We start from the raw sequence: 27,978 nt of genomic DNA on the forward strand, positions 1-27,978 counted from the left end.
TACAATAGATAATGTAAAAAATACATAGTATAGTGTTGTATTAGTATGTTTGCAAACATATGCATTTCTATTACTACAAAACAAACATATGTACATACATTTGCATAAATATGTATGTAAGTGTTTCCTTGTTAAACAAAATCGCTATGCATCATACATGCTCAATCATAGTGGGTATATTTTTTTGTATAATTAGTTAGTATATCATTAAAAGCAGCATAACTTAATACAAAAATCAAAAAATTTAGTCGAGTATTTTTCATAGTTTTTCTATTAATACATTTCACACATTTACTATATAGTTCATTTTAGAAAAACAAAATCAAATCGCAATCATATATGTACATACATTTATATTTCAGCTTTTATTAGTTAGTATTTGCAGAAATAATTCTGAATGTGTGTGTTTTTAGTTTACTATCACGCATACACAAATAGCATGTGTATGGCTGCCATTCACAAAATAGTTGCATATTTATCTATGTATGTAAATCATTTTTTATTAAATATATTTATTTAGTTAATATTTTTCGTTATTTTTCAAGCTATTTCCTTTTTTCAAGTATCAAGCCAAGACAGCACAGCACGCTTGGAATACAGAACTTAGTCGCTTCACAATTCATTCACTTAGCATTCTCCATACGCTTAATTAACGTTTATGTGTTACATCTGCTTCTGTATTAGTTCTCATATTTAAATTTTTTTGTTAAACAATTACTATGAATAGAGTTCTCTCTTTAATTTTTATATTTTATATGTAGTAGTTCCTATGTATCACTTTTCAAAGCTTTTTCCTTTGCGCATTTGTTCGTATTTTAGCCGCCCATTAGTTAGCTTAAAATTTGTTCGCTGAATTTCCTATCTTCTTTTAAACTGGTATAAAATTGTCACTTGTCGCCAGTAGACTCGGGCTTAGACGCTTTCTTCTTCACCATATTCGGTCCATTGCTCGTCCAGCGATAGTTGTTGCTGCTTGAAAGGTGGCGGCGGCGTACGTGTAGCGCTGTTGGGAATAAGTCAAAAAGCGTAATGAATGAATTGTATTTAGAGGTTTTATGCGTATGATATTTTGCAATTGCAAATGCTTTCGAAAAAATGCAAATCAAATGCGGTAAAATGCAACTAATAATAAGTATATAATATGAAGATAAATTAAGATTTCAACTAATGTTTTTGGTTAAAGTATTGTCTGTTAGTTTGAGAGCTTAATGTACCTATATTTTTTATACCCAATGCAAAAAGTCAACGAAAAGAATGATTTGCTCTATTTGACACCAATGCAAAGCCTCTAAATAAATTGAATTTTGGAATGTGAGTGTAACCCGCCACCTACAGGGTATTGAGAAAATCAATGTCATTAACGCAATTTGATACCAACAACCAGAAGTTCAATATAACCTCTTTCGCGAAGGCTGTTTTAAGTGTTTAAAGAGCTAGGAATCATTAAGGCGATTCCCATCAGAAAGGTAAAATTAAAAAAATTTTAACTATGCTCTCAACAAATTTAAAAGAATAAAAATCTTGTTTAGATTATTATTTAAAAACCACTAAAAAAAGTATTGGATATAAAAAATCGTTTGCCATTTATTTGTATGAGTCAATATATGCGTTTGTGTTTTATGCTGTTATGTACAAATGTAAAATGTGTTAAACCAAGGCAGCAAATCAATGAAAGTGAATGAAATTAGCAGTGATAATGTAGAGGTTAGTCAGGTGTGAACTGCATTCTCAGGTATGTAAGTATGAATTTGTAATTGTATGCCTTTACTAATTTCCAACTTGAATGAGCGCTTTATTAGTACCAGAAAATTATGATCAATGTGACTGAAAGCGCGATTTTAATAGTAAATCAGTTAGTTAATTCAATCAAGAAATTTCACAATCACGCTACTTTGATAACAAACTGCAACAAGACAAACGACTAATGATTAAATGGAGCAAAAGTAAGTATGTATGTAAATTAAGAAGGTACTAACTACAGCAAATAAGAACGCAGTGAGCGTGTGTATGAAGTAAGCGCGACCACAGCTCAATAAAGCACAGCAACTACACGTAAGTAAGTGCTGGCAGGTATGCAACTTTTTAAATTTCTCTGATGCGATTTAATGAACTGCAGATGAACAACTCATTTTTTCCGCAAATCGTACGGCGAGCATTAGTTAATGTAAAATGACAAAAATAAAATGCATCAGCAACAACAAGAACAACAGCAAACAGTTAATGTTGAAGAATGATGCCGAAAGTGGCTATTGATGGTTAACGCTGAAGCCACTACAGCCTTTAATGCACCATACAGAACGTGCACAAAGTGAACAACAACAATAACTAATGATGACAGTAAGCAACTAACTCGCTTCGTTGCATTCATTTGTAGCGCTTGATTTACTGGTTCGTTGTTGTTGAATATAACAGTTCGTTTAATTTGTTAAAATATGTAACGCCTAAATATATGCATCTACGCTTTGGCGACTGTTGCTCTCGGTGACGACCTTCTTCATTTTCCATCTGATTTGAATTAACGTTCTTAGTTTTCGAATTCGCTTGTTCGCTCGTTTCGCTTCACTTACTTCTTGGTAGTTTCGGTTATTAGTAGGTAATAGAGTTTTTCTTATTTTTCGCATTGTTTCGTTTTGTTTAGTTTTCTTGTTGTTTTTGTCGTAGCTTTACCCAAGTCCCCACTACCGCGCTAGACGCCATGGGCTTGCTCTTTCTTTTTTCGCTTTGTTTTTACTTTTCGTCTGTTGCTGTATTCAAAACACACTGCGTTCCTTGCATTTAGCGCCTCACAATCCACACTTGAATGGCTTAATTAGCATTGCTAATTCGCATGCCAATCAAAAGTTATAAACAGTGTTAATCGCTCAAAGTGGTTTGCAAAGCCGACGCCAATAATTTGCAAGGAGCAGGTGACTAATGATTTTTTTACGAATATTTCTTAATTGTTTTTCACTTATATGCTGACGTTGTGGTTGGGATTATTTTGTGGTAAAATTGGCAATAGGTATAACAATAAAGTATTTGTCGTTTGTCGTTATGCTTAGAAATCAGTTATAAGCAACCCTTCCGGTCATAATTGCCCACGGCGGTAGGGAGATCGTGATGGCCTAGAAGGTGGCAGGTAGTAAACAGGTGTTGTATTAGGGTATTGGTAGGTGGTGATTTATACGTTGGTGATGTTGAAGTTGATTGTTGGTTTTGTAAATTTTTATTTTTATTTTGTATTTGTATGTATGTCGGTTTTTTTGGTGGTCGGTGTGGTGAATAAATTAGAAAGAAATCATATAGTAAGTATGGTAAACAAGTGAATAAAAGCAAAATTGTTGAGTTACACTGCAATAAGCGGTTTGTTGTAAAAAATATTGCATAAAGTATGGCATAAGATTAAGTATTTAAGTGTACAATGAGGTGCAGAGGTATATAAAATTCCGAAACCGAATTTTGATATGAGGAAGCGGATTTTAAGAACATGAGTTTTCGATAAGAAATTCACGTGTGATTTATGTTAAATAACACTGGATCACAAATTTTAGTTTGGTTTTTGTTCGCCAGACGCCAATATCCAATTTCTATGTAGAATATTTACCGTTATTCCACTTAAAACAAAAAATGGTTCCACTTAATCACAAATATCTTAACAATCTTAAAATGAAAATCAAAGCTAATAAAATTCTCCATAAACCATATATACATCACTTTCCGATAGGACTGATAGTTTCTGACAAATTAATTAATCATTCCAGTTTTTTATATTTTTTATTGAAAAAAGGAAAAAAATCAAACTTTAACAGAAGAAAAATTTAAAAAATAACAGGTTCTGTGCCAAATTTTTACATTTGTGCTAAATCCTGTTCTGTTACAACAAAAAAAAATCATGTTACTAATGAAGAAAAGCTATTGATAAATAAAGAAGTAATGAGTGGTCNCGCAAGGATTTTTTGTATGAAATATGAGTAGAAAAGCGTGTTGCTCAGGTGTACGTGGCGTATGAGTAACTTCCTTTCCTGCTCATTTTTCATACAAAAAATCTTTGCTTATTTTCATTTGACCACTCATTACTTCTTTATTTATCCCTCGCTTTCCTTCATTAATACAGTGTTATCTGGCTGGAGTGAACACCCGATGCTACGAACACCTCGAAAGAGTGAACATGAAAATTTTTCCATTGAGTACTCTNAAATGCTGATGTGCCAAATGAATTCCCCGCATTCGGAGAAAAGCCCCATGACTCGCAGCATCTCTTCACATGCCCACTAAACCCCACCCTGCTAACGCCTCTGGCCTTATGGACAGACCCCATCGAGGCTGCACGCTTCCTGGGTCTACCGCTAATAGAGCTTGACGACAACGATACAACATCCACCGGAAACATGTGTTGGCATTAGCTGAGGGAAAAGACGACATTTCCGAGTACTTAAAAATTTAACTTCAAACGACGTACTGCGCAATAAAATTGATTTTAAAGAACAAAAAAACTCAATCTGGATATAGTGAACAATCTGCATTTTATGAACTGGTCTTGCATTAATTAGTTCACTCGACCCAGATAGCACTGTAATAATAATAGATTGGCGCTTACACATATGTTAGTGTTTGACCGAGCTTCTCCTCCGATTTGTGGCGTGCGCCTTGATGTTGTCACACAAAGCGGAGGGACCGAACGGCGATTGTATTGTTATGAGAAGCTGTTTTTCATGGCAGAAATACACTCGGGGGTTTGCCATTGCCTGCCGAGGGACGACCGCTGATAAGAAAAAACCTTTTTTCTATATTTTTGCGATGTTGCTTTGACCAGGGTTTGCACCCAGGCATTGTGGAGTGGAAGCGCGCGCACTGCTTACCACTACACCACAGCGGCCTTCATTAGTAACTGGCTAAAATTTGACACAGAACCTGTTATTTTTTTAATTTTTCTTCTGTTAAAGTTTGATTTTTTTAACTGTTTCATTAAAAAATAAATAAGAAAAACTGGAATGATTAATTTATTTGTCAGAAACTATCAGTCCTATCGGAAAGTGATGTGTAACTGTTTAATGGAGAATTTCATTAGCTTTGATTTGACGTATCTCATTTTAAGATTGTTAAATGATCGTGAGATATACGTGATTAAGTGGAAACACTTTTTGTTTTAAGCTGAATAACGGTAAATTGCAAGTATCACAAAAACGTATCCATAGAAAAAAAATTAACTCGATTTTTCGGAATCGCAATTCTACATGGAAATTGGATAGTGACATCCATTGAATATTTTTGCTATAAACCAGTGTAATTTAAGCCACGAATATTTAGTTAAAATCTTCAAATAGTTAGTTTTTTCTTGTCATATTTTTCATTAGTTTTATTAACTTTTTAACTAATTTTTTATACATATGTAATCCGTTTTTATTTTTTATTCTTTCAGATTTTATTTTTTATTTTTATTTTATTAATTTTTAAATTGGTTTTTATAAATGTTTTAGTTCAAAATTTAACCGATTCCGATAAAAGGAGCAGGAGGTTATCAACTTATCGGAATATTTTTTTGTAAGTTGACAATCAAAAGTGAATGCATGGTGTTTTTTTTAATATTTGCAATGTTTTTCAAGTTAAAATTTTTTGTTACTTGTTTATAAAAATATTGTTTATGCTTTAATTAAAACCACATACATAAGTCAAACTTTCAAACTTTATACAGAGCTTAGAATTTTCGTCTAAATTTTGACCTTTGTAATCTGATTTTTAATGATTTTTAATTGCTGACGGCTTTTTGCACTTTTTACCATAAAAAGGGAATTTCTTGTAGAATAAAATGCAAGTGACTGTTGCAAACAAAATTAAAAAATTAACGCTATGCACTTTTATATGCATAAAGCCGAAAAAATCATTTTTTAACCGCTTAAAACTTGATCCTCTTTCGCTCGAATTAAAAAAGCGATTTATCTGCGTACTCAAGATTTTTCTAAAAATTCAGATTAAAAAGGGTAAACTTTAGACGAAAATTCGTTGAATTTTTCTAAGTTCTGTATAAAGTTTGAAAGTTTGACTTCTGTGGATTTAACTAAAGCATGAACCATATTTAAAAAAAAAAATAACAAAAAAATTTTAACTTGAAAAACATGGCAAATATTAAACAAAAAACACCATGCACTCACTTGATCTACTGGTTGAATAAGGAAAAATTAATTAGCAACAAGAGTTTACGGGGTGTACATAGCTCAGTGATTAACGCTTCTGCTGAAGTCTAGAAACAAGAAGTCTGGTGAGGAGATGTGGTGATCTCCGAAATAGTTGCTATAACTTCTACCGCTTAGACTTTGTTGCTTTTTCAATTTTTCCTAATAAAAAATCGAGGTACAAAGCTTAATAAAAATATTAAAAATATAATTAATTTTTAATTTACTAATTACTATTTTTTCATAAATTTTTTGACGTTTGAAATTAAAATTTTTTGTAAACTTTTTATTTTCTGTCAATATTTTATGTATTTTTTAATTTTTGTTTTCATTTATTTATTTTTTTTTTAATTTTTCTCATTAGTTTTTCATTAGTTTTTGCTAATTTTTAAATAGATATTATTTTACTTTTCAATTTTAGGATTTACTATTATTAGTTTTTTCTTTTTAATAACCGCCACCCTGAAAAATGTTTAACCATATCATAAAAAACTGCAACCCAATTTGAATTTTAAAAGTTTTTGCATACGTTTTACCATTCACCTGGTCTAAGCTAAATTATTATTTCATATAAAAATAAAAAATGTAATTAAAAAATATAAAATATTATTTACAATTGTTATATACATGTAAAAGTTATCAAAATTCATAACTAATTTCTGAGCTCGTATTTCGTTTGGTGTATATTTTCTAGCTATGTGCGTGTGTATTTTGTGTACAAGTATGTATGTATGTATCAATATCTGAAATGTAAATACATACATACGCCGTGAAGTTACAGAAAGTCAATTTTAAAAATGTTTAAAATGCTTAATTTTTTTAATGTTATAGTTTTTTTTTATAAATTTTTATAATTTTTTGTGTTATGTAAAACTATTTCCTTAATTCATTTTAAATTTTTTTGAATTATTTTTTTATTTTTTTTTTTTTCATTTTTTTTTATAATTTGTGTGATCGATTTTGATGGATATTTACAACTTTTTCTGTTAAAAATAACCATCAAAATATTTCAAATAATTTTTTCTGTGTGCCAAAAAAAAGATATTTCAACGATGTGCACTGTATTAATTTGCTTTTAGTGCACTACTAGGCTAGCTTTTGGATCTACTATAATTTTTTATATTTATAGTTTTTTTGTGATCAGCTAAGCTTATTATTCCATCAGTGCCGTAACTAAAATCGATCTACCTATGTACGCTATACCTGTCTGACTGACACGCGAAACATTCCAAACGCATATGCATGTATGCACGGATGTATGTATGTTGCTTCTACCTACAATAACTGCTAAGTATTATCATAAACGTTTACTAAACAGCGGAATATAAATAAATAGACAATTTAAAATTACCTTAACAACCTGGCCTTAAGTACTCTAAACCTTGTGTCAACATAGGTAATACATATACAACACAGTTTAGAATCAATACCTTTCGCTCACAAACAGAATAAACACATACAACATATGTAATAAAAGCAACAAAATTATCAAGTAACTGCCTTACCTCTCGCATGGCATTTCGCCCATATTCTTGGCGAGCGTCAAACGTTTGGCCTCCTCCTTCTTGCGGCGATCTTCTGCTGCTGCCTTCATTGGATCGTACGTGGAGCGTCGCTTCCACATCGCCATTTCAGCCTCTTTTTGTTTAGTGACTGTAAAAATGTATATTGAAATAGAATTACGATCGAAAATGCCACTCACGTTTCCAACAAAATAAGGCAGCATAAAACCAAATGCATGCAAATGCATTAAAGCGTGATGGTACTCACCCGACTGGTCTCTACGCACCGCTGATGAGGCTCGACCACTGCCGCCACTGCCACCACCACCACCGCCAAGCGTAGTGCCGCTGGTGGTCATGCACGAAGCCACCGAGCGTACACTGCGATTGCTGGTGCGTGTCGGATCCGCACGACTCAACCCCATCGATGAGCTACTCGGACTACGTTTCATCACATCGCCGGCCAATGTCGATGTCTTCAAAGTGCTTTTCGATTCGTTCTTGCGTAGAAAATTATTGCCCTGCACCGGTTTGTACTTCGAAATGTCCAAATACTTGGGTTGCACGCGTTGATTTGTCAGCTTCGCTGCTGAGGGCACGGCGGCGGCGGTTTGCAGTAGCTGCTTCTTCGCCGAGGCCAAAGAGTTGGGTACCTGTGATGCCAACCGACTGAGACTGGTGTCACGCGGCACTGACTGACGCGCCGTTGCGGCGCCGGCTGAACGTGGTGCATTGCGTATGCCACGCCGTGGTAGTTCAGGCGTGTTGGGGCATGCCATTACGCCGCATGAACCGCCCTGCTGCTGCTGCAACTTCGATACGGGCGCTGAGGACGGCTTTCCCGAACCGGAACTGAAGCCGCCGCCACTTACACGTTGCTTGCTACGCTCGATGCGCATCAGTAACGCCTTGTTGAGGCGCGTATTTGACAGAGGTACAGCTGATGTGTTCCCTGCTGCCGCTTGCATATCATCGTCGTGTTGGTAATAGTGCTCCGCGTCGTCATACTCTTCTTCGATCTCTTCAGCACCGCTTGAATAATACTCTTCGCCGATGTCATCCTCGTCGTTGATGTAATATTGGAAATTTTCATCGTAGTCCCCGATTGCTTGGCGGAAATTGTTGCTGCTTGCCGATTTTTTCATAATGCTGCTATTACTGACTGCCACCGCCGTTGCGGATTGCCCATCGCCGCCGCTAACCAGCGAGTAATTGTGCCGCGCCGCCGGTGGTGTGTAGATGTTGGAGAACTGTGGACGCGCCGCGCGCTGAGTCGTCGCTAATTTCGCCGAAAACGAACTGGAACGACGCAATGGCGACTCCTGACCACTTTGGCGAGCTTGCGCTTGTGCTTGTGCCTGCGCATTTGCCGCTGCCACTGCAGCTGCGCGCCGCGCTGGCGAGTTGCCAATATTGCCATCGAAGGAATTCTTACGCGCGCGCATTTGCCGCGACAGGTATTCACCGCTGGTGAGCAACTTCAATTGCTGCTCATTGAAGCTGCTCGTCATCAGTTGCAAATGCTGTGCATTGCGGCCGTATGGATCGTTCGAAGCGACACGCCGATGCAGCGGTGAGTAATGGTAGGCGCTTCCGCTGGCCGCAGAGGTAGGCGAGCCCAGTCCATGCTGGGGGCTGCCGCAGTCATCTGGCGGCGAGTACAGCGCTGAGGAATGGGCGTGCGAGCGTGCTGAGTGCGCACGTGGCGACGCTGAAGAATGTGTAGTGGGCGGCGATTTCAGCGAATTCTTGCGAGACAGAGACTGCTGCAGGTTGCTGATAGCAGCCGCTGTCTTTTGCAAATAAATATCCGCCTCTTCGTCGCCGACGCCGCCCTGTAGCAGCACATTTTGTAGCGGTGGGCGCGTACGACTTGCACTGCGCGCACGTCCAATCGAATGCAGCGGTGAGGGTATTTTCGAAGGACTCTTTGGTGGCTTGCAAATGCCCTCGGCCTTCTGGCCGCTGCTGCTGTACGCGCCGCTCGACAACGTTGGATCGCTTGAATAGTCACATTCGCCTGACAAGCGGTAACGCTCGGCTAGACTGCGATTCAGCTTGGCAGCGCTGACGCACTGTTTACTATTGTAAATGCTATCGTCGGTGAGCGAATCGGCAGCAGCTGTATCGGAGGCGCATGTGTAGCTGCGCGTCATCAACGCCGTATGCGACGCGTCGGCATGTACGCGCGTCTTGGACGTTTCTGAAGCGAGGCTGCGTGCACGCGCATTACGCGCCCACTCCTGTATCCAATCGTTTTTCGTTTGCGCCGTCTTCAGCACCGCCGCATCGGATAGTTTCTGGTGTGTTGGCGTCTCCGGCGGCGATTCAATGTAACTGCGCGTGGCGGCAAACTTCGCCTGTGTGTTGTCCTTTTGATTTGTAAACAAATTCAAACGATATTCGGCCTTTTGGTGGTCCGTGAAGCCGCCGCCTGCGTAAGCGCTGGCCGTGTTTGTCTTCAGCTTTGTCTCATTGCTAACATACTCTGAAGAATCGATTTGTGATGTGGACAACCCAGATTTGCGAGTCAGCCGCGGACGTGGATCGAGCGCGCTCTTCTTGGCCAGCACGCCGCTAGTTGTAACGCTCGTGAAGCAACCTAAATCACCGTCATCTTCCGTAGGCGTCTTCTCCTCGACTTCGTCCGCGACCGGCGGCGCAGACTTTGTTGCCGAGGCGTTGCGTAGCACACGTGACTTGATTTTCTCTAAGTATGCGCCAGCCGACTCATGCGAACCCAGTATGAGATCGCGCTCAGTGTAAGCGCGCGGCGATTGCGGCACTTGTTCCGCCTCCGCATCGTGGTAGTAGTTCACCTCGAGCACATTTGTGCGATTGTTGTTCACATGCACTGGTATCTTAGTGTTGCTCTCACACACACTTGAGCTGAGCTGCAAATTCTTCGGGCGCTGTTGTGCTTTAAGCGCCTGCTTCGCGCTCTTATCGATGTTCATGAGATCCTTCTCCTCCTCGGTGTAGTTATCGCCATCCAGCGTATACGTCCCCGTCTCACTAATGTTATCTGCCTCCAGGTTGTAGTTCTTCAATTCGGCAAGCGGGGGTTGCACGCACAAGAAGTCAACCTTTTGCAGCGCTAGTTGCATAGCGGTCGAGCGTGGCGTGAACTGCGTGCGATTCGCGACTAGGTTGACCGCGCCTTTGGGCAACTGTAGCGGCGGTGGCTTCTGCTTGCTGGCGTTTTTACGCGTTGGTGGCAGCGGCTTCTGCGCGCTGTTGGCACGTTCATTGGCGTTTATGTGGGCAGCGCGTGCTGCAGACGGTGTCTGCGCGTTTCGCGCATGCTGGCCGGGCCCCCCGTGCAACTGTTGCTCCTGTGTGCTGGAACGCGGTGACCAACTGTGGCGCTTGCTGGCATCCCGGACGCGCGACGTGCTACGATCACGCACACGCAATTTCACCTTCGACGCATCTCCGCCGCCGCCGAGAGCACCATTATCGTGTGAATTGTCTGCTGTGTTGCCGTTGTTGCGCGCACTGTGGCGTGTGTGGCCACTCAGCGGTGTGGCAGATACCGAGCTAGTCATTGTCGACTCCTTGTTGGCAGCATCACCCGCTTCCAGCTTAGACATGGAAGCGCCGCGTCGATGACGACTCTGAAAACGCTCCATCATGCTTTTGTAACGCGCTTTCGCTGTCTCCGGATCGCAGCCGCTGTCATTGAAGTTGTCGATTGTAAAAGCGTACGATTGTTTATTGGTTGTTGCTGTTGTTGTGGTATTAGTTGCATTGGAAGCTGATGAATCATCGTCGTGCTGTAACGATTCGCTATTCTCTGCACCGCCGCCGCTAACGATCAGCGCCCCCATATTGATGTCCGACATTGTGGACGGTGTAACACAACCACTGTCACTGCCGTTGCCGTCGGCACTCAGCTTGCTTTTGCTCAAATCGACAGTCGAACCACAGTCGATGCTGCTGCTGCGGCCATGGCTTTCTATGCGTTCGCTTTTGCTCAACATTTCTACGAAAATATAGGAATTGAGAGAAAAAAAATACAATTACATTAAGCGCATATTGCAATTATTAAGTGAAAACGAAATGGAAAAAACTGTGAACAAATTTTACAAAATGTACAAAAATGAAAATGTGCGCAAGTGATTGCGATTTGTGCAGCTTTGGAATCGCACAAGGCAGCCAGCCATTGGCTGAGTCGCAGCGGTGAGGTGGTGGGTTGGCGGGTGCGGAAAAGTGAAGCAAATGTACCAATTTGTTTCATACGCTTTGCTTTAGTGATTGTTTTTGATTACCCTCGAGCAACGATTGCGTACGCATGTTGTTTGTTACATTTGCTGTTGTTGCTTATTGGACAATTACGTTTGGTGTTATGGCACAGTGGAGCGGAAAGATACATTTACATACATACATATAGTCATGTGAAAAATAACACATTTTGACTATTTTCTTTTTTTGTTTAATGTTTATTATTATTTTATAAAAACATAACCCATAACTAACAAAACCCATATAAGTCCGAATTTCAACTTGTCAAAAATTAACGCGATTTCTTAGCCACTTGAAACTTGCACTTTCTTAAGCTAGAATTAAATGAGCTTTAAAACAGCATACTTAGATTTTTTCTTAAAGCTCTTAATAAAAAGTCGGTTGTTTTGGTAAAATGGAATTTTTCTCTTAAGTTTGATATTTGGACTTATATGGTGTTTGTTAGATAATGAACTGTATTTTGAACCGACTTTAAAAAAGGAGGAGGTTATCAATTTGTCGGAATATTTTTCTTTATGTACATTAGACTGTATCACCAAAAAAAGTTGCGGCTTTTCCGCCGGGATTACAAAATTTATAATATTTTAAGACGTCCACCAAAATTTTCGGAGAAATATTAAGATTTAAGCGAGCTGGACCGATTTGAAAATACCTCCAACAATGGAGTTTTTTATGAATAAAAATTATTTCTTAAAGAACTTTTTGAATAAAGTCCCCTTCAGATGACAAAACAAATTAGGCTAAAAAAATCTGCATAAAAATATTTGATGTTTTCACACAAAGTGGAGGGACCTACAGTTTTACGCCGACTCCGAACGGCGATTGTATTTTTTTATGAAAAGCTGTTTTCCATGGCAGAAATACACTCGGGTGTTTTGCCATTGCCTGTCGAGGGACGACCGCTGTTAAGAAAAAACCTGTTTTCTAAATTTTTTGCGAAGTTGCTTTGACCGGGGCTTAAACCCAGGCGCTGTGGAGTGGAAGCGCGCACTGCTTACCACTAAATACACCATAACGGCCACCAAAAATTACTTGTTATAAAAAAATAGCAACCATTAAACAATCAAAAGAAGAATAGCCAAAACTGGTCAAAATGTCGTGTCCCTAATATTTTTGGCGGTTATGGCTCGATATGTTGGCAATGCATGCAGCGCATTTTCAAGAGATTTTTATTTTGTATTGCATCAAATTTTTTAATCCAGTTTCAAAATCAACTACCTACTCTTTTTTGCTTCACTGAAGCCCCACTGCCGTTTCCTTACAGCCGCGCATAGCCAAGCCGTACGCGCATCTTTTCACACTTCAGTGGCTGGTGAAGTTCAAAGTTCGAACGCAACTCTCGTTTTACATTTCTTCTCCACTGAACTTTGCCTCGCAAGCGCCGATATTCCACTTTAGCTCATCAACGGGAACAGTGAATTTGTTTTTTCGACCATCTATCGCAGATTTTCTGCGTTTCACTTTGAGTTTTCTCTTTTATATTTTGTTAATTTTTTTTTTATATATTTTGCTAATAAAAGTAAAAACGTTAGTAGATAACAATTCCGTTTCCACTATAATTACGCGCAATCTCTATAAATGCTTATAATAAACAATTCAGCAATGCCCACGCACATATGCACATATAGATATGTATATTTATTGTAAATATAAACAGCGAAAAGGCAGACCAAGCATACACATGCTTACGGTGACCATATTTATGGGGGCCGAATACGCTATTTTTCGCACAAAAGCTAACAGATCTTAAAACTTTCTTCAATGATCCTAAATGTATTAGAGCTGAGAGACCACCCTTAAAGAAACATTTCAAACTTATAGGATATTTTTCTAAGATTTTTACCCCACAAAATTTGTTACAAAAAATTCCTCAAATTTTAGTACAATAAAAGTGGATGTTTGAAGTAGCTAGGATTTACGTTAATTTTTGGATTTTTTTTTTACGGCGCTGCGCGTTTTTGCGTACAAAGTATAATCGGTAATATTTTTAAAAGAGAAGCAAATGAGCAGCACACCTTGCACTTGTACTTTATTATAATAAATTTTAATGAGCTACACAACTTCAAACCAAATGTTTTTCTACAGATTCTGATTAAAAAGTTAGGTGAAACTTTGCAAAATTAGTTTTTTATAGTTTTTTTGCACAAAGTCGGAAGTTTGGATTTATATGGTTTTTGTTAGGAAAAGAGCTTTACAAAAGAAAAATAGCCAAACTTTGCCAAAATGTCGAGTCCTAATTTATATTTTGGTCACTGTATGTATTTCTCTATTCGAATCACAGGCATTCAGATTAGACCCTAATAACTTGTTATAGAGAAAATTACGATCATATACCAACATCACTTAAAACTGATTCATAGGCATACCATTTGAATGGACTGTTATTAAGGCATCGAAATGCCGAACACTGAATATGGGACAAATACAAGACATGCAAAGGAATACAGTTCATTTGGCGTCCCGTATAAAATAGAGAAATTACCAGGACAATTGGTCAAAAAAGAGGACTGTCCCATATAATACAGGACGGATGGTCACCGTACACATGCTACATATGTATGTACATATATAGAAATGTATATTTTATTAGATCTGAGTATGTAAGTGTGTAATTACCAATCTTATTATATCTGCGTTTTGCGAATGCTCTGGACTTGCTTGGAGCGTAAACAAACAAATGGAATGCGAAGAAGTGGTAATTATTTATATATTTTAATTAAGTAGCATTCTGCTAAATAGTATTATTACTAAGTAAATTACAATCATACATAAATTTCTAGTATAATTGCCAAGAGTATTGACTGAAGTTTTTGAATATGAAAATTGTATCTTAGTCAACCTTCTGAGCTCTTTTAAATAATCAAGGCAATTTATGTATCTCATAATACCTGCATTTATACAACCAGATCGACATTTTGAACCCAGTATAACCGCTGCAGACAAACCCCAAACAATAGCCGTCGGGGAGGGGCGCGTGAAGAGGCGTGATGTTGATATTGCTGGAGACTATTTGATAAAACTCGCGATTCAACTCTTTAAAAACCAAACAAAAATTAATCGCTTTCACAAATTTTGTCAAGGCAGATTTTTTTTTTTAATTTAACAAACAGCTGGTGTTAGCTCCGTTGTTGTTGTTGTTATTGTTGTAGCATCTTCCCAGCCTGCCTAGATTGGCTTGTCTCTCAATCGTTGTCGTCAAACTCAACTAACGGGAGACCCAGGAAGTGTGCAACTCCGACTGGGCTAGTCCATGGGGACAGTGACAGGACATAGCGATTCGCGAGTAGTGTGATGGGACACCCCGCATGCCGGGCACTCGTTGGGCACATCTGTATTTATCCTGCTCAAGTAGGAATTTAGCCTGTTGCAGTAGCCAGAGCGAAGTTGAGCTACGGTAGTGCGGTTCTACCGAGGCAGACGAAGCTCTGTCTCGTCCACGTTAGGTGGTTGTGTTCGGCAGTCGGTGTAAGTCGAGACCGGCTCCGTGTGAATCCCGTTGTTGGCCTTTCGGTATGCAATCGGGTCCAGAGGTTTTTTTATGAACCCCTGGATTTCGTCCGTCAGTTTGTATCGATTGCCTTCTGACGTGCCTAGGCGAGGGCACTGCTGCAATTGTCTTTTCGGGTGCCCGAGTCTATGAGACAGCGTACTAAGAACTGCAGAGCATCGTGTGGTGGTGCTGTGGCGACATAAGAAGGCATGCGGTTGCAGTCCCATAGCGTCGTGTTCTGGCATGTCTGTAGCTTCGTCCAATGCGTCCTGCTAGTCCCCGGCGAGCACACGGGCGCTGCATAGTTTAGAACCGGCCGGTAAATTGCTTTGTATGTTGCCAACAACTTTTCTTTGTATTTGCTCTAGGGGTTTAAGGCTAGCGAATTAAGGACCTGGTTGCTGCTCTGTACGATATTGACAATTGAGGTTGCATTTTCCGAGGAGAGCAGACTATCGAAGGTACTCTGAGAATTTTTTTGGTTATTCACTATCGGAAATGGTTCGCCATCAACGTGAATTCCCAGCTGTAGTCTGCCCTCCTTCGTCCAGGTGGTAAAAAGGGTTGCCGAGGATTTTGTGGGGGAGGGTGTTAGGCTTCTTGCAGTGAAGAAGCGAGAAAGTTTGGAGAGGTAACCGTTTACTTTCGAGCAAAAGTCATCAATTCCATTCCCGGACACCATTATCGAGCAGTCGTCAGCACAAGAGACAATAGAGACTCCCTCTGATTTTTGAAGGGGCTTTAATAATTAAAAAGCAGCAGGGAAAGAGCCCTTCTCTGTGGGACCCCCTGTTAGCTCCCTAAACGGTTTATCTTTAGTTCATAATAGGTGCATTCTTTTGCAACCGAGCTACAAAAGAACACGGCTATTTATCCGAGTTAAGCCAGGTCGGTTAAAAAATACTCGACCGGAAGGGTAGTGTTGGTAAGTGAAAAAACTGCTCTATTGTGAATTGTTAATGGGAAAGTGGAGAGAAAAATTTTTGTTTTCGTATATACATGATTTATATTTTCAACATTTCCCGTAAAAACGTAAGTCGGTTTGTTTACATGTCATTGGCACAACATTGATTTGGCTGAAATATAATTAAATATTTATCAAAATCTATACATATTCAAATATTTCGTTGTTTACTTCAATTTTGTTTTTACAAATATAAGGCGCTTTGCTTTCACCGCGTTCTGTTGTTGTTTACGAAAGTAACACTTTTCATAAGCTTACAGGGGAACAAACTGCGGACTAAATCGTGCAGAGACCCAAAATAATTATTATACCAATATTTGGGATCAAAAACGTCGCCTTGTTTTAAGCGAAATTTTTTTCGTCTTTGTATAATAATTATTTTCGAGAAATATCTTTTTTCGGCTCGTGGGATGATTATTTTCAGATGGAAATTATTTACGTCTTTTCATAATAATTATATGCGACTTTTATTTTTCTCGTCCCTCGTGGTGTTTAATTCAAGACGACAATGATTTACGTCCCACGTTTTCTCTTAATAGAATTTGTACTTGTACTGCCGATTTCACGAAATTAAACGCAAATATCTCCGAGCTCGATTATTGGAATTTAATTTGCTAGCATCTGGCAACCCTTTTCAATAAACTAAAACCACGTAAAAGTCTCCTTTCAGACACGTCAAGTCTTGAAAGCAATTTTTATCGCATTCTCTTTTGTGTTTTCTCTTTGCTTCCACACGCATCAAGTTTTATTGAATTGAACTACTGGTTCTTTAAACGGGAAGCAACGAAAAGATCAAACGAGAACAAGAAAACTTGAAACGAATTGACGGTACGGAGGTATCTGTATTCTTCCCCTCTCTTCCCACCTCCTTCACCAACGAACGAGCAGACTTGAAAGCAAGACTTGACGTGTCTGAAAGGGGACAAAGCAAAGCCCTTTAATTTGACACCACATTTTTGAAAATCGAACGCAACGATACATGACCAATCGTGGCGTTAAATATTTAACTCGTCAAATCTCCGAACACAATTAAGAAGTTTCATTATTTTATTGATAATTATTAGGAGAAGACGTAATTCGTATTCTTAATGAAATAAACGTCCCGAGAGACGAAAAAAAAAATTCCATATAATTATTATATGAAGACGTAAATTATTTTCGTCTTGAAATAAACGTCCCCGGAGACCAAAAAATACAAAAAAAATATAAAAGTCCCATATAATTATTATGAGATGAAGAAAATAATTTAAATTTTAACAATAATCGTCTCGCGGGACGAAAACAACTTTTCCATTGTTGAGTAGTAATTATAGAGCAATATTTAATTTTATTTCTTATAATCGTTATGGTCTCTGAAATCGTGTAAGGTCGGTATTATGCAGAGAAACTTTTGTTTGGAAAATTAAATGGCACATTTTGTCACAGGGTTGTATGCTGATTGTGGTTTTCGTGGCTATTGCCAACACGAAATGATGATTTTATATGTACATATTGTGCACAAATTAATATTTTTTATGATATGTATAGACAATTAACTGTGGCCTAAGCTGTGAACCTCCTACATCATAAATTCAGTTCTGTCTTTCGGTATCACTGCATTTTTTGTTTATAACAACAATTAAAGCTCAGTTAGTCTAGACTTAATTTCCGTAACTTAACTTAATATTTTGGCCAACCTATTATTTGTGAAACTCTGTTAGCGGTTAGTTAAAACTTAACTTACCGTAAGAAACTTAAGAACCTGTAGATTTTAGGTTCTTAAGTTATGGCCTTACGGAAATTGAGAGCGGTGAGGCTTGCCAGACTCTCGTGTTTTTCTTTATGGCAATACTAATTTTACAACAGTTGGGCCAACAACATTAGTTTCCTGTGAGAGTAGCCAAACTCGCTCTCGCCGAGTTTGATGCAACAACAATTGCACGCAGTTTGCCAAACAAAAGCCGTCATCGATTCGCCACTTCTCGCTCGCTATGTTTGGGTTCCGGTCGCTTAAAGAAGAATTTTGCATGTGAAAGCAACAACAAGGTTAGCTAGCACGGATAGCCGATAGCGAGTTTGGTTGCACCTCATTGAGTTCGTTCGTTTCGTCATTCGCGAACTGTTGGCGAATCGATGACGGCTAATATTTCTGTATAGCACCGACTTAACTTCCGACTAGGAACAGTTGCTCAGTTACTCTCTCAAAAGAGTTCTCACATACAAGTTTTATGCCTATAGGAACGACTTCCAGTAAGTTCTGACTAAATCCTGTAAACCGGACTGCTATTGGAACATTTAAATATTTACTTGCAAGAAGCAACGCTCTGGGCGCATTAAAGGCCAACTTATGAAACGGTATGCATCGAAAGGCAATTAAGAAAGGAAATATGGCAGAAAGTAGATATGGAGGCAGATTCTCTGGAAGTATGAGAGCAGCGCTCGGAACAGTCCTCTAAATCGCTAATTCCAAAAATTTGGGTGAATCGAACTCAGTCTGTAACCAGCTATGGTTGCTGTCGAAAATATTTACACTGCCTCGGGTTAGAGGATCCGCCTCTGTTCCCTGTGTGCACTGCAGATTAAGATGTGAAATATATCCATTTTGGCCGTTCACGCTATGAGCAACAAACTCGGAGCATTATGGCGAGGGATATCCTGAGGACTATAAAACATGGAAATAAAAACCGGATAATAAAACATTTTCTTAGTAAGCTGGCTCAGAAGTGGCTGCTCCATAAGCGGCCAGAGTCCTCACGGCACTCTCACATCTTTTTCCAAACGACTGTACCGACACCAGATGAACTTTAGTTTATCCGCATTCTTGGCTTTAAGTTCAACGAGCCGAAATGCCAGCAAAGTAAACGTTTTCACGACAGTAGGGCGAACTTTACCAGGACGACCTGGATTTACTTCTTATTCCCAGATTCTTATCTCCGGCATCACTCCTCAAAAACTCTTTAGGGAATTTGTATGAGGTTACAACAACAGGGGAACTTTTATACAGTTGGGTGTTAGGCAACCTTAACCTTGCTAACCATTTAAATCCTAGTCATTTATCTGGGTCTTTTGATGTAGGTAAGTATTGGTAAGCTACTATAAAAACATGTACATATCAAATTCTTGCTTTCAGCGAATATTAGTGTGTATTTATAAAGATATTGACTCAAGTTGATTTCCATCTGCTCCTGAGTTTGCGTGGCATCTGCGAAGTAACCGGCCTATGCATTAAGCAAGAATATTAACGAAAGTGGATGTAAAGTATGGCCAAACGCACCTAGCAAGTAGCAACACCATTGCCATCACTAAGAGAAGAAACATGAAAGGGATAGAAATGAAATAAAACAAGTAAGAGCAGCGCTGTCTTCGGCTATGCCGAAGGCTTCATACCTTTCATGAACATCTGCAAATTTTACTTTGACAGATTACTGCTTTTGAATACATCTGCATACATCGATAGAGGAGTTACATACTTATATAAAAAATCGCATCTAAACAATCAGAGGTATGGAAGATATACTTTATATGGCACCAATCTAAGTGATTTTCACTGCTATGTGATCGGTATGTAAACCGGTAACACAATTTATTGGGTTTAGTTTCCTACATAAAGGAGATATATGGCAAAAACTGGTATCTTAACAATCAGTGCTATAGGAGATAAAGCTTATACAGCATAGATTTTGACGATTTTCTCAGTAGACTTTGTATTATTATTTATAAAATATCTTACGAAATTTATCGAAGCTGTTTCAATAGCTTTAGCTATTCAAATAAAGGAGTTTTAGAGTAAAATCCCATATCTGAACAATCAGTTGTATGGGAGCTATAGGTTATAGTGACCCGATCTTTGTAATTTTCACTGTAAGTATTCTGTTGATAATGGGTGCAAGTACTGCAAAATTTCATGTTCGTAGCTGCATAAATGGAGAAGTTATAACGAAAAATCTCATATCTGAACAATCAGTTGTATGGGAGCTATAGGTTATAGTGACCCGATCTTTGTAATTTTCACTGTAAGTCTTCTGTTGATAATCAGTGAAAACAGGGCAAAATTTCATGTTCGTAGCTGCATAAATGGAGAAGTTATAATGAAAAATCTCATATCTGAACAATCAGTTGTATGGGAGCTATATGTTATAGTGGTCCGATTCTTCCGGTTCCGACAAATGATTAATACATTATAAAAATACACCCACCTACCAAATTTTATCCGGATATCTCGAAAACTGAGAGACTAGATTGCATACAAACAGACGGACAGACGGACAGACGGACATGGCTAAATCGACTCAGCTCGACATTCTGATCATATAAGTATACATTTTAATGGGTCTATCTCTTTTTATTCTGGTACTTACAAACATCGGACCAAAGTTATAATTCCATTTCATGCTCATGAAAGGTATAAAAAGGAAACTCGACGATCGTGGGCGACGAGTTGAAAAAGATATTGTATTATTAAAAAATATGAAATTTGTATGCAAATGAGCGCACAGGTGACTGAAAACCAAATTTGGTTAAAGACGTTCTTAAAACTCGCAAATTATTTGCTTTGTTAAAAAAAAAGAAAAACAAAGGTAAAAACCGAATAACAATACAAAATGAGTCATATATGTCAGGGTGCGACAAGCTACAACCTGAAATGGCTGGAGTAAAATTCCGTCGAATGTTGCTGTAGATAAAGTCAGATACGCTACAGATTAGCGCAACAGAATTACAAATGTGGCCAAATCAACAAAAAAAAACTAGTACTGAGCTATGCTGTTTAACAACTCTATACGGCTAAAGGTGAATCATGGCTTAAGCACTTAGCGCATTGTAACTCATGCACAATCGGGAGTACATACATATATGCATACATACATATATGCATAGCTATGTAAACATGCATGGAGTGGTTGAAAATAAGTAAACAGAAGTTATAAAAGGTAAACAAAAGTGAAAATGGAGAAATGTTGTGCACAACAAAAAAGTTTCTAGGCACACTATGATTGCTTTTTTTTGCAAACTCACGCAAAATATGTTTACAATAGGCATAAACATAGATTTTTAGCTGACTACAGGTTTTGAATACTTCAGGAACCAGCATTTTAACTAATTGAGGTCTATCGGTCAAAATATACTCAACGCGCAGCTGAGCTAATAAAACTTAAGCACATACACATTCATACGTTTATAGTTTCCTGATATGTAAAACGGTGGACCAACTAACCAACTTACAAAACATTACTTCACTACTACACACAAAAATAGAAATAAAATAGATAATTTTATTATAATAACAATAATGAAAAAACTGTGCAAACCGAATTAGGTAATAAGCGAATATGCATATGTTTGTGTATGCGAATCTACGAATCCAAATATGTGAATGCGCTGGCCGCGGCGCGGCAAGTACGGCGTGAATACAATCTGAATGACAATTAACATTTTTAGCGAAGTCAATGCAACCGCACAGCCAGCCGCCATCGCACATAGACATAAGTCACAATGAAGTTAACAATGAACGTAAGCTTTAAATGTTGAAAATACATGGAAAAAAGGCAAAAATATACATGAGCGTACGTGTAAGACGCTAATAAAAAAGCAGTTTATAAAGATAAATTTACTGCGAGTGAATGATGCCGTGATTATTCCGCTCTAGCTGGATTGGATTAACTCTTATGCAGTGATTTTATAACTGTATGGTGCCTAAATGCGAAATATTTATGTAATCGAATGAGCTCAGGAGAAGAAAATAAGACCTATTTGGGAACGCAGTTTCAAACTAGACTCTTGATGACTACTACCTAATAGTGCCTGTCATACTCTTGCGTCAGATATATCATCTGTGCTATAAATACATACATAGCTGATTTTAAAATCGAGAAAATTCGGTGACCTAGATTCTAGATGATAATGGGGCTTGAAACAATATCTGTGTTCGTATGGAATAGTAGCTTATGTCGAAAGACTGGCTTTAGTAAAGGCTCGGCGCAAGTGAGTCATTCGCAATCGTATGCTGCGAATGCCGCATTATACTAAAGCCAGTCTTTCGACATAAGCTACTATTCCATACGAATAGAGATTTGGTCACTGATGGGTGTGAATCTGGAGAAAAGGTTTCGGGGCCCAGCCAAATCACAAGCCCCTCAGTAAATTTGTGCGACGTCTCATTGTAGAGTGCGGCGGGGATATCAGCCTTGTACTTATTTTTCTTAAAGATTCTATTTTCTATATGTTTATCGAACTCTAAAACATGTATTCTGTTCTGAAGTATCAATCATTCAAATTAGGAAACTTCGGCTGCTCTATTTCATTACACAGTATCCAACATTTTCTCGGAAAATCGGGTTTTTATAATTTGGGATATACTGTGTGTTAGACGCATCTTTTAACTAGGCCTATTTGTTGATAGCTGCAAGATTTTCGGAGATACGACGCATCTAAAACCTAGTATCTACACAAATTTTAATCTTTTCCCATTCCAAAGCAAAGTATCTGTTTTCTCTACATCAAAACACAGTACAGCACATACTGTGTTTTGGTATGGAGCAGCCGACCTGTCGTCATTCTACTTCATTCATTTATACTACTGACTAATAAATAAAGTGCAAAACCGCGTATCGTCATTCTGCAAAACCGCGTAACTAACATTTGCTGCCAAAAATTGGATTTGCTCACACAAGCTCTTGGCTATATCCTTATCCATTCGTCATGAAATATACTAGACTGAAACGCGATTGCTTTATTAAAAAAGAGAACCATTATGAAATGTTAGTGTTTTTACTCTCTAGAAAATAATGTATGCAACCTCACATACGCGGTTTTGCATTATCTTTATACGCGTATTTGCATTTTGTTGATACGCGGTTTTGTACTTTAAACGACGATATGTTTAGTCAGCTATTTACGTTTTCTTGCCTACTTTCAACTTTGCTCACCTTTTTCTTTGCAAAGCGGTTTGCCAAAGCAAAATTTTGCATTTGAGTCATCAACTGCCGCGGCGAGCCCAACTCCATAGCCAACATCACCAGCACCAAAAAACTCTCTTTCAAAATCTGCTGCGTTAGATGCTATTGCTTGCGAATTACTAAGATAATGCGAGGATGGGCGATTTTTTAAGTGTTGGTGCTGCTCAATGACATCATCAATCTTCTTCAGATTTTCCGGTGTTGTATCGGTCTTCTCATGCCCGTCTGAAAACGAATCGCACTCATAGTCAGTGCAACAATTGCTCATTGGTGTATCTAACAATTGCTGATCTTGTTGCTCTTGCTGCTGCTGCTGCAGCAATGTTGTCTCGCCTAATTTGCGCGCTACATCACAGTCATACGTTGATGGTGTTGTTGGACTTTCATATGGCGAGCGTTCAACAGTTGTGTGAAAGTTTCGCATGCCATCGACATTCTCCGCACCTGCGTTTGCGTTTGTGTTCGCGTCTACAGCGGTTGCGGTATCATTCGTCGCATTTATGTTTTCCATTGTTGCCGCTGTGGTGTTAGAATCATTTGCGGTCGCGTATGATGTCATATTGTTGGTTAAATATTCATAGACACGCAGGCAATTTTTTTCAGTTTTGAATTGTTTTTCCCTTTTATTGGCAAGTTGAGAGAAAACGTGCAGGTATCTGCTATTTGGCTTCGTGTATGCTATTTGTAGTAGTGTTGAGAAATTTTTACGCTTACTAAAAATGTTATAATAAATCAATTATTTAATTAACTAGGCGTGTTATACGCTGAGTCCGCGTTACTGCGCCTTCCCGCGTTTCCCTTTTTTGTAATTTGCTACTCTGCCTTCCACTGACTTTTCCTGCTGTGTTGACTATCTTGCTGCGTTAACTTCTTCGCTCATACTACTCTACTTTGTGCGTTTGTTCTTATCACTAGACGTTACAATAGCAACAGAAAATATATAGGTGCTGCGGTTGGCTTTGGGATGTAAACAAATATGCGTGTGTATGTGTGCGTCAATGTGGGGAAAGGTGGGTGTCGCTGGGTGATGTGTGCCGATGACTTCGTGGCTTTTGCTCGCTTATGGATTTGTAAGTGCGTCCGTGTGTGTAAGTGCCCGTGGGTGTTACCTCTCCGTCGGCTATATAGTATTTATTTTGTTTTATTCTGCGAAAAGTTAAATTCCTGTTCCCACTGCGGATGTTCTTGTTGATGTTTTCGCAAAGTTCGTTAACATTTAGTGCTGCGAGTTTTGCTTGGTACTCGATTTGTTTTTATATTTCAGACGCGATGCGTCCAATGGCAGCCGCGGTCACTGTTGTTCTCAGCAACATTTTTGCCGAAATCGCTAATTATTCAAATGCTAATTTTCCGATAGATTGATTGTTGAACTGCAGGAGAACTTAACATGCAATGACGTGTAATGCGATTGACTAACGTGATGATTGGGCGGTTGGTTGTTCGGTGCTATCCAGGTCGGCAAGTGGGCTGGTTAGTTCATCGGTTGGTTGATTAGCCACAAATCAGCAACTGTGTAGAGAATATAGAAAAATTAATTAAACTTAGCGAAAAAATAAATATTACAACAACAACATATGTAATTACAAGGCAGGCGCGTGTGTTCTTTGCCCATTTGAAAACTTGTGTGCCTACAAACAGACACTAATGCATACATAGTTTCCAATTTTAGCATTTTTTGTACACAAAACACTCTTCGAAAACTATTCGTGATCAATGGAAACAGCAAAATAAGTTCAAATTGGAAGATTTTCAAGGTTTTCTTTATTCTTGTATTTTAAGAAATTGGGCGCATTCGATTTTTTGTTTCAAGTACCTATCCCACTTGTATACTGTTGGGCTTCCATGCAAACACGAGTGCGTCAATGGCATTGAAAACTGAAAGTGAAAAGGGGCAAAAACGGAGAAAAAAACACAATTACAGCTACCGCAATTTAATGTCAGCTGTATCAGATGCTTGTACACGTCCACTTTGCCCATCCACATGTAGTAGAAACGTTCAACGGCCAAGGGCGACGATTCACTGCCTCGGTCTATTTGTGTTACACAAAATACGAACAAATAGCAACAACATTAAATTTCGAAACTTCATCGGTCTACGAACTGCAAAGATTGTAGCTACTTTTTCTTTTCACAATTTTAAGCTTAGTTTGTTAAGTAAATTTAATTATTGCATTTTCCATCAGCGCTTAATTATTTAAATTTTATTCCATTTATCATGCTAATGAGTTCGGTTCTTAGAGTTATTCTCGTCTCCACGTATTATTTGTTTATACCTATAGCGAAATTTTTAATCTTCTTTTCTATCGTTTTCAACGTTTTTTTCTTCGTTGTTCCTTTATTAGCCCACAATTAAATTAATAGTATGCGGCAAATATACGACTACTATCCGCGCATTTGGCCTTTTGATGTCCAATCGTCTCTATTAGCAAAAGCACTGAATCCAATTGGCTTATACTAGTGGTCATAGCCGCTTGAATTGTTTTGACCAAGCGGCCAAGAGCGTGCATTTATAATTAAATTGAGAAAGAGAGCGTCAGTGCTGTCGAGTTGTAGAGGCGTATATAATAACCGGTTTTATTGGAACTTTATTTTAGTTAATATGTAACTTCTTAGATACATATAAACCAGCTATGTTCCTATTTTGAAAAAAAAAACTGTATGAATAACACGGCAATAGCTAAAATCAGTTCGATGCAGCTCTCAACACACACCCAAATACCAGGGTTTCCCCGGCTCCAACGACATGGATATTGTTAAAAGTTAAAAGCTGTGGTTTCACTTCTAAGAGCCACAATGCTAAGCTTATGCATTGGATAATAGTCTTTTGTATGGAAGGACAACTATCTCCATCAGTCTTCAAACTTTTATTATGTAATCCAGTGCGACTATTTTCCCAGGATTGTTATTCATTAAAAGATTGTCATCTTCAAAAATAACTTAAAATAGCGTTTCCACATCATCCTTACCTCTAGCAAAACTATCTTAGACAAGGTTCGTTCGGGTCGTTCCGCTGCCGTGTATCCTAAAAGTGAGCGATTGAAACGAAAATTTATAAGAAATTTTAACAATTTTATTTTTAAATAAATTCTAAGTTTTATATTTGCAATAATTCACCTGAGCTCCGGGTATCTTCTTTAAAAATCATACACTAATTTGAGAGTCAATTAGTCTGTTCCTTTGAACTTCGGACTAAAACCTGTGGAACTGTCAAACTACAATTTTACGCTCTCAAATGAGAGTAAAAGGAGAACAGATGCAGAAGTGCATAGGAACGCAAAAAGCACTATTTCCTGTAAAAACGTCAGACGGTTTGTTTACACGTCATTGGTACTACACTGATTTGGCTGAAATATCACTAAATAATTATTAAAATCTATACATATTCAAATATTTCGTTGTTTACTTCCATTTTTAAACAAATATAAGGTTCTTTGCTTTCGCGGCTTTCTGTTTTTGTTTGCACATGTAAATCAGCTGATCGTTTGACACTTTTCATGAACTTACAGGAAAAAAATCTCCGGACTAACTCCTGTAACTTCTGACTAGGAACAGTTGCTCAGTTACTCTCTCAAATGTGTTCCCACTTACAGGTTTTACGTCAATAGGAACGACTTCCTGTAAGTTCTGACTAAATCCTGTAAACCGGACTGCTATTGGAACAGACTAACTACTTGCTCTCCTGAACACATTTTCTGATTTTAGCCAATTCCAATCAGATCGAGCAAGTCTCACCGATTTGCCATTGCATTCAGCCAATTACCTACCAAGTTGACAATTGCTTATGGCACAACAAATGAGGGAAAAACTAATGAATGGATGTAGAAACAAATCGTCGCAACCATTTACTACTTTCTACAATAATTGCACACAATACAGCGTTTTTATATTTATTTTATGTGCATTTTGTTAACAAAGCGCTTTAGGCCGTAGAAAAGCGTAATGTATGAAAAGAACAGGTGGGTGTCATTGTTGAACAGCGTTGAATTTGGTGCAGGTGCATTTTACACACCAGTGAACACCACAAACGGAAGCCAATTTGCGGTCACACCCTGACGAACAGCAAGTTCAACAACGCTCTTTTCCAATTAGAATTTTTTCATGTGTGAGAATCGCACTCAGCATACAAAGAACACAAAAATTGGTTTTATATAGGTAACTTTAAAAACTCGTAAGGATTCACCAGTGCCTGGACAAGGTTTTTTTTCTATAAATGTAACGTTTGCTCAGCCAGTGTATGGCCAGCTTTTTCGTCTATTCCTTGTACAGAATTCACTTATCACAGTAACAACAAACAAAACGCCTGCTCGGGTGCTCACTCGGCGATACGCCTTTGCGACGGGAGCTGTATTGGCATTTTGCTTTTTTCACCTCTTTGCCATCAGTGTGCAGACATATTTTATTCTTATTTTACACAAATTTCGAGACACAATTTTGCACCATTTATTTATACACACATTCTTAGATATTTTGCTTACATAGTAATGCAATTTTTTCGTTGATTATTTATAAAATAACCACCAAAAACCTACCGTCAGGAAAAGTAATGCTGCCTTGTCGTTGTGCATAAAAAACTCTTCCAATTAGACTCATCTGACATTTCAAAGAGAGCGAATGTGTCATACGCATATTTCGTGCGCAGGGTTGCATGCCATTAAAGGAAAGTACTTTTATTTTTAACCAGATATTAGTTTCAAAG

At 38.3% G+C, this 27,978-nt stretch overlaps 1 protein-coding gene across 8 annotated transcripts; it reads right to left on the reverse strand.

Annotated features, from left to right (window-relative positions):
• Nucleotides 1–313: 313 nt before the first annotated feature.
• LOC108360698 (uncharacterized) lies at nt 314–27,910 on the reverse strand. Of its 8 annotated transcripts, XM_017613094.1 has the most exons (6): nt 25,630–25,887; nt 25,096–25,555; nt 23,253–24,791; nt 7,920–11,636; nt 7,655–7,802; nt 314–1,003 (listed from the first exon to the last, which is right to left on the reverse strand). In XM_017613094.1, exons 3-6 carry the CDS (start codon nt 23,839–23,841, stop codon nt 913–915), a joined length of 4,545 nt encoding a protein of 1,514 aa, XP_017468583.1. In that variant the 5' UTR covers nt 23,842–24,791; nt 25,096–25,555; nt 25,630–25,887; the 3' UTR covers nt 314–912. The 8 variants fall into 8 exon arrangements, with proteins under 8 accessions (XP_017468583.1, XP_017468581.1, XP_017468584.1 ...); XM_017613092.1 differs by lacking the exons at nt 25,096–25,555; nt 25,630–25,887 and adding an exon at nt 27,812–27,910; XM_017613095.1 differs by lacking the exons at nt 25,096–25,555; nt 25,630–25,887 and adding an exon at nt 27,758–27,826.
• Nucleotides 27,911–27,978: the final 68 nt, after the last annotated feature.

This window comes from Rhagoletis zephyria, unplaced genomic scaffold, assembly GCF_001687245.7.
Source record: "Rhagoletis zephyria isolate East Lansing unplaced genomic scaffold, Rhagoletis_zephyria_1.1 Rzeph_scaffold_00611, whole genome shotgun sequence".
NCBI classification, from domain to species: domain Eukaryota; kingdom Metazoa; phylum Arthropoda; class Insecta; order Diptera; family Tephritidae; genus Rhagoletis; species Rhagoletis zephyria.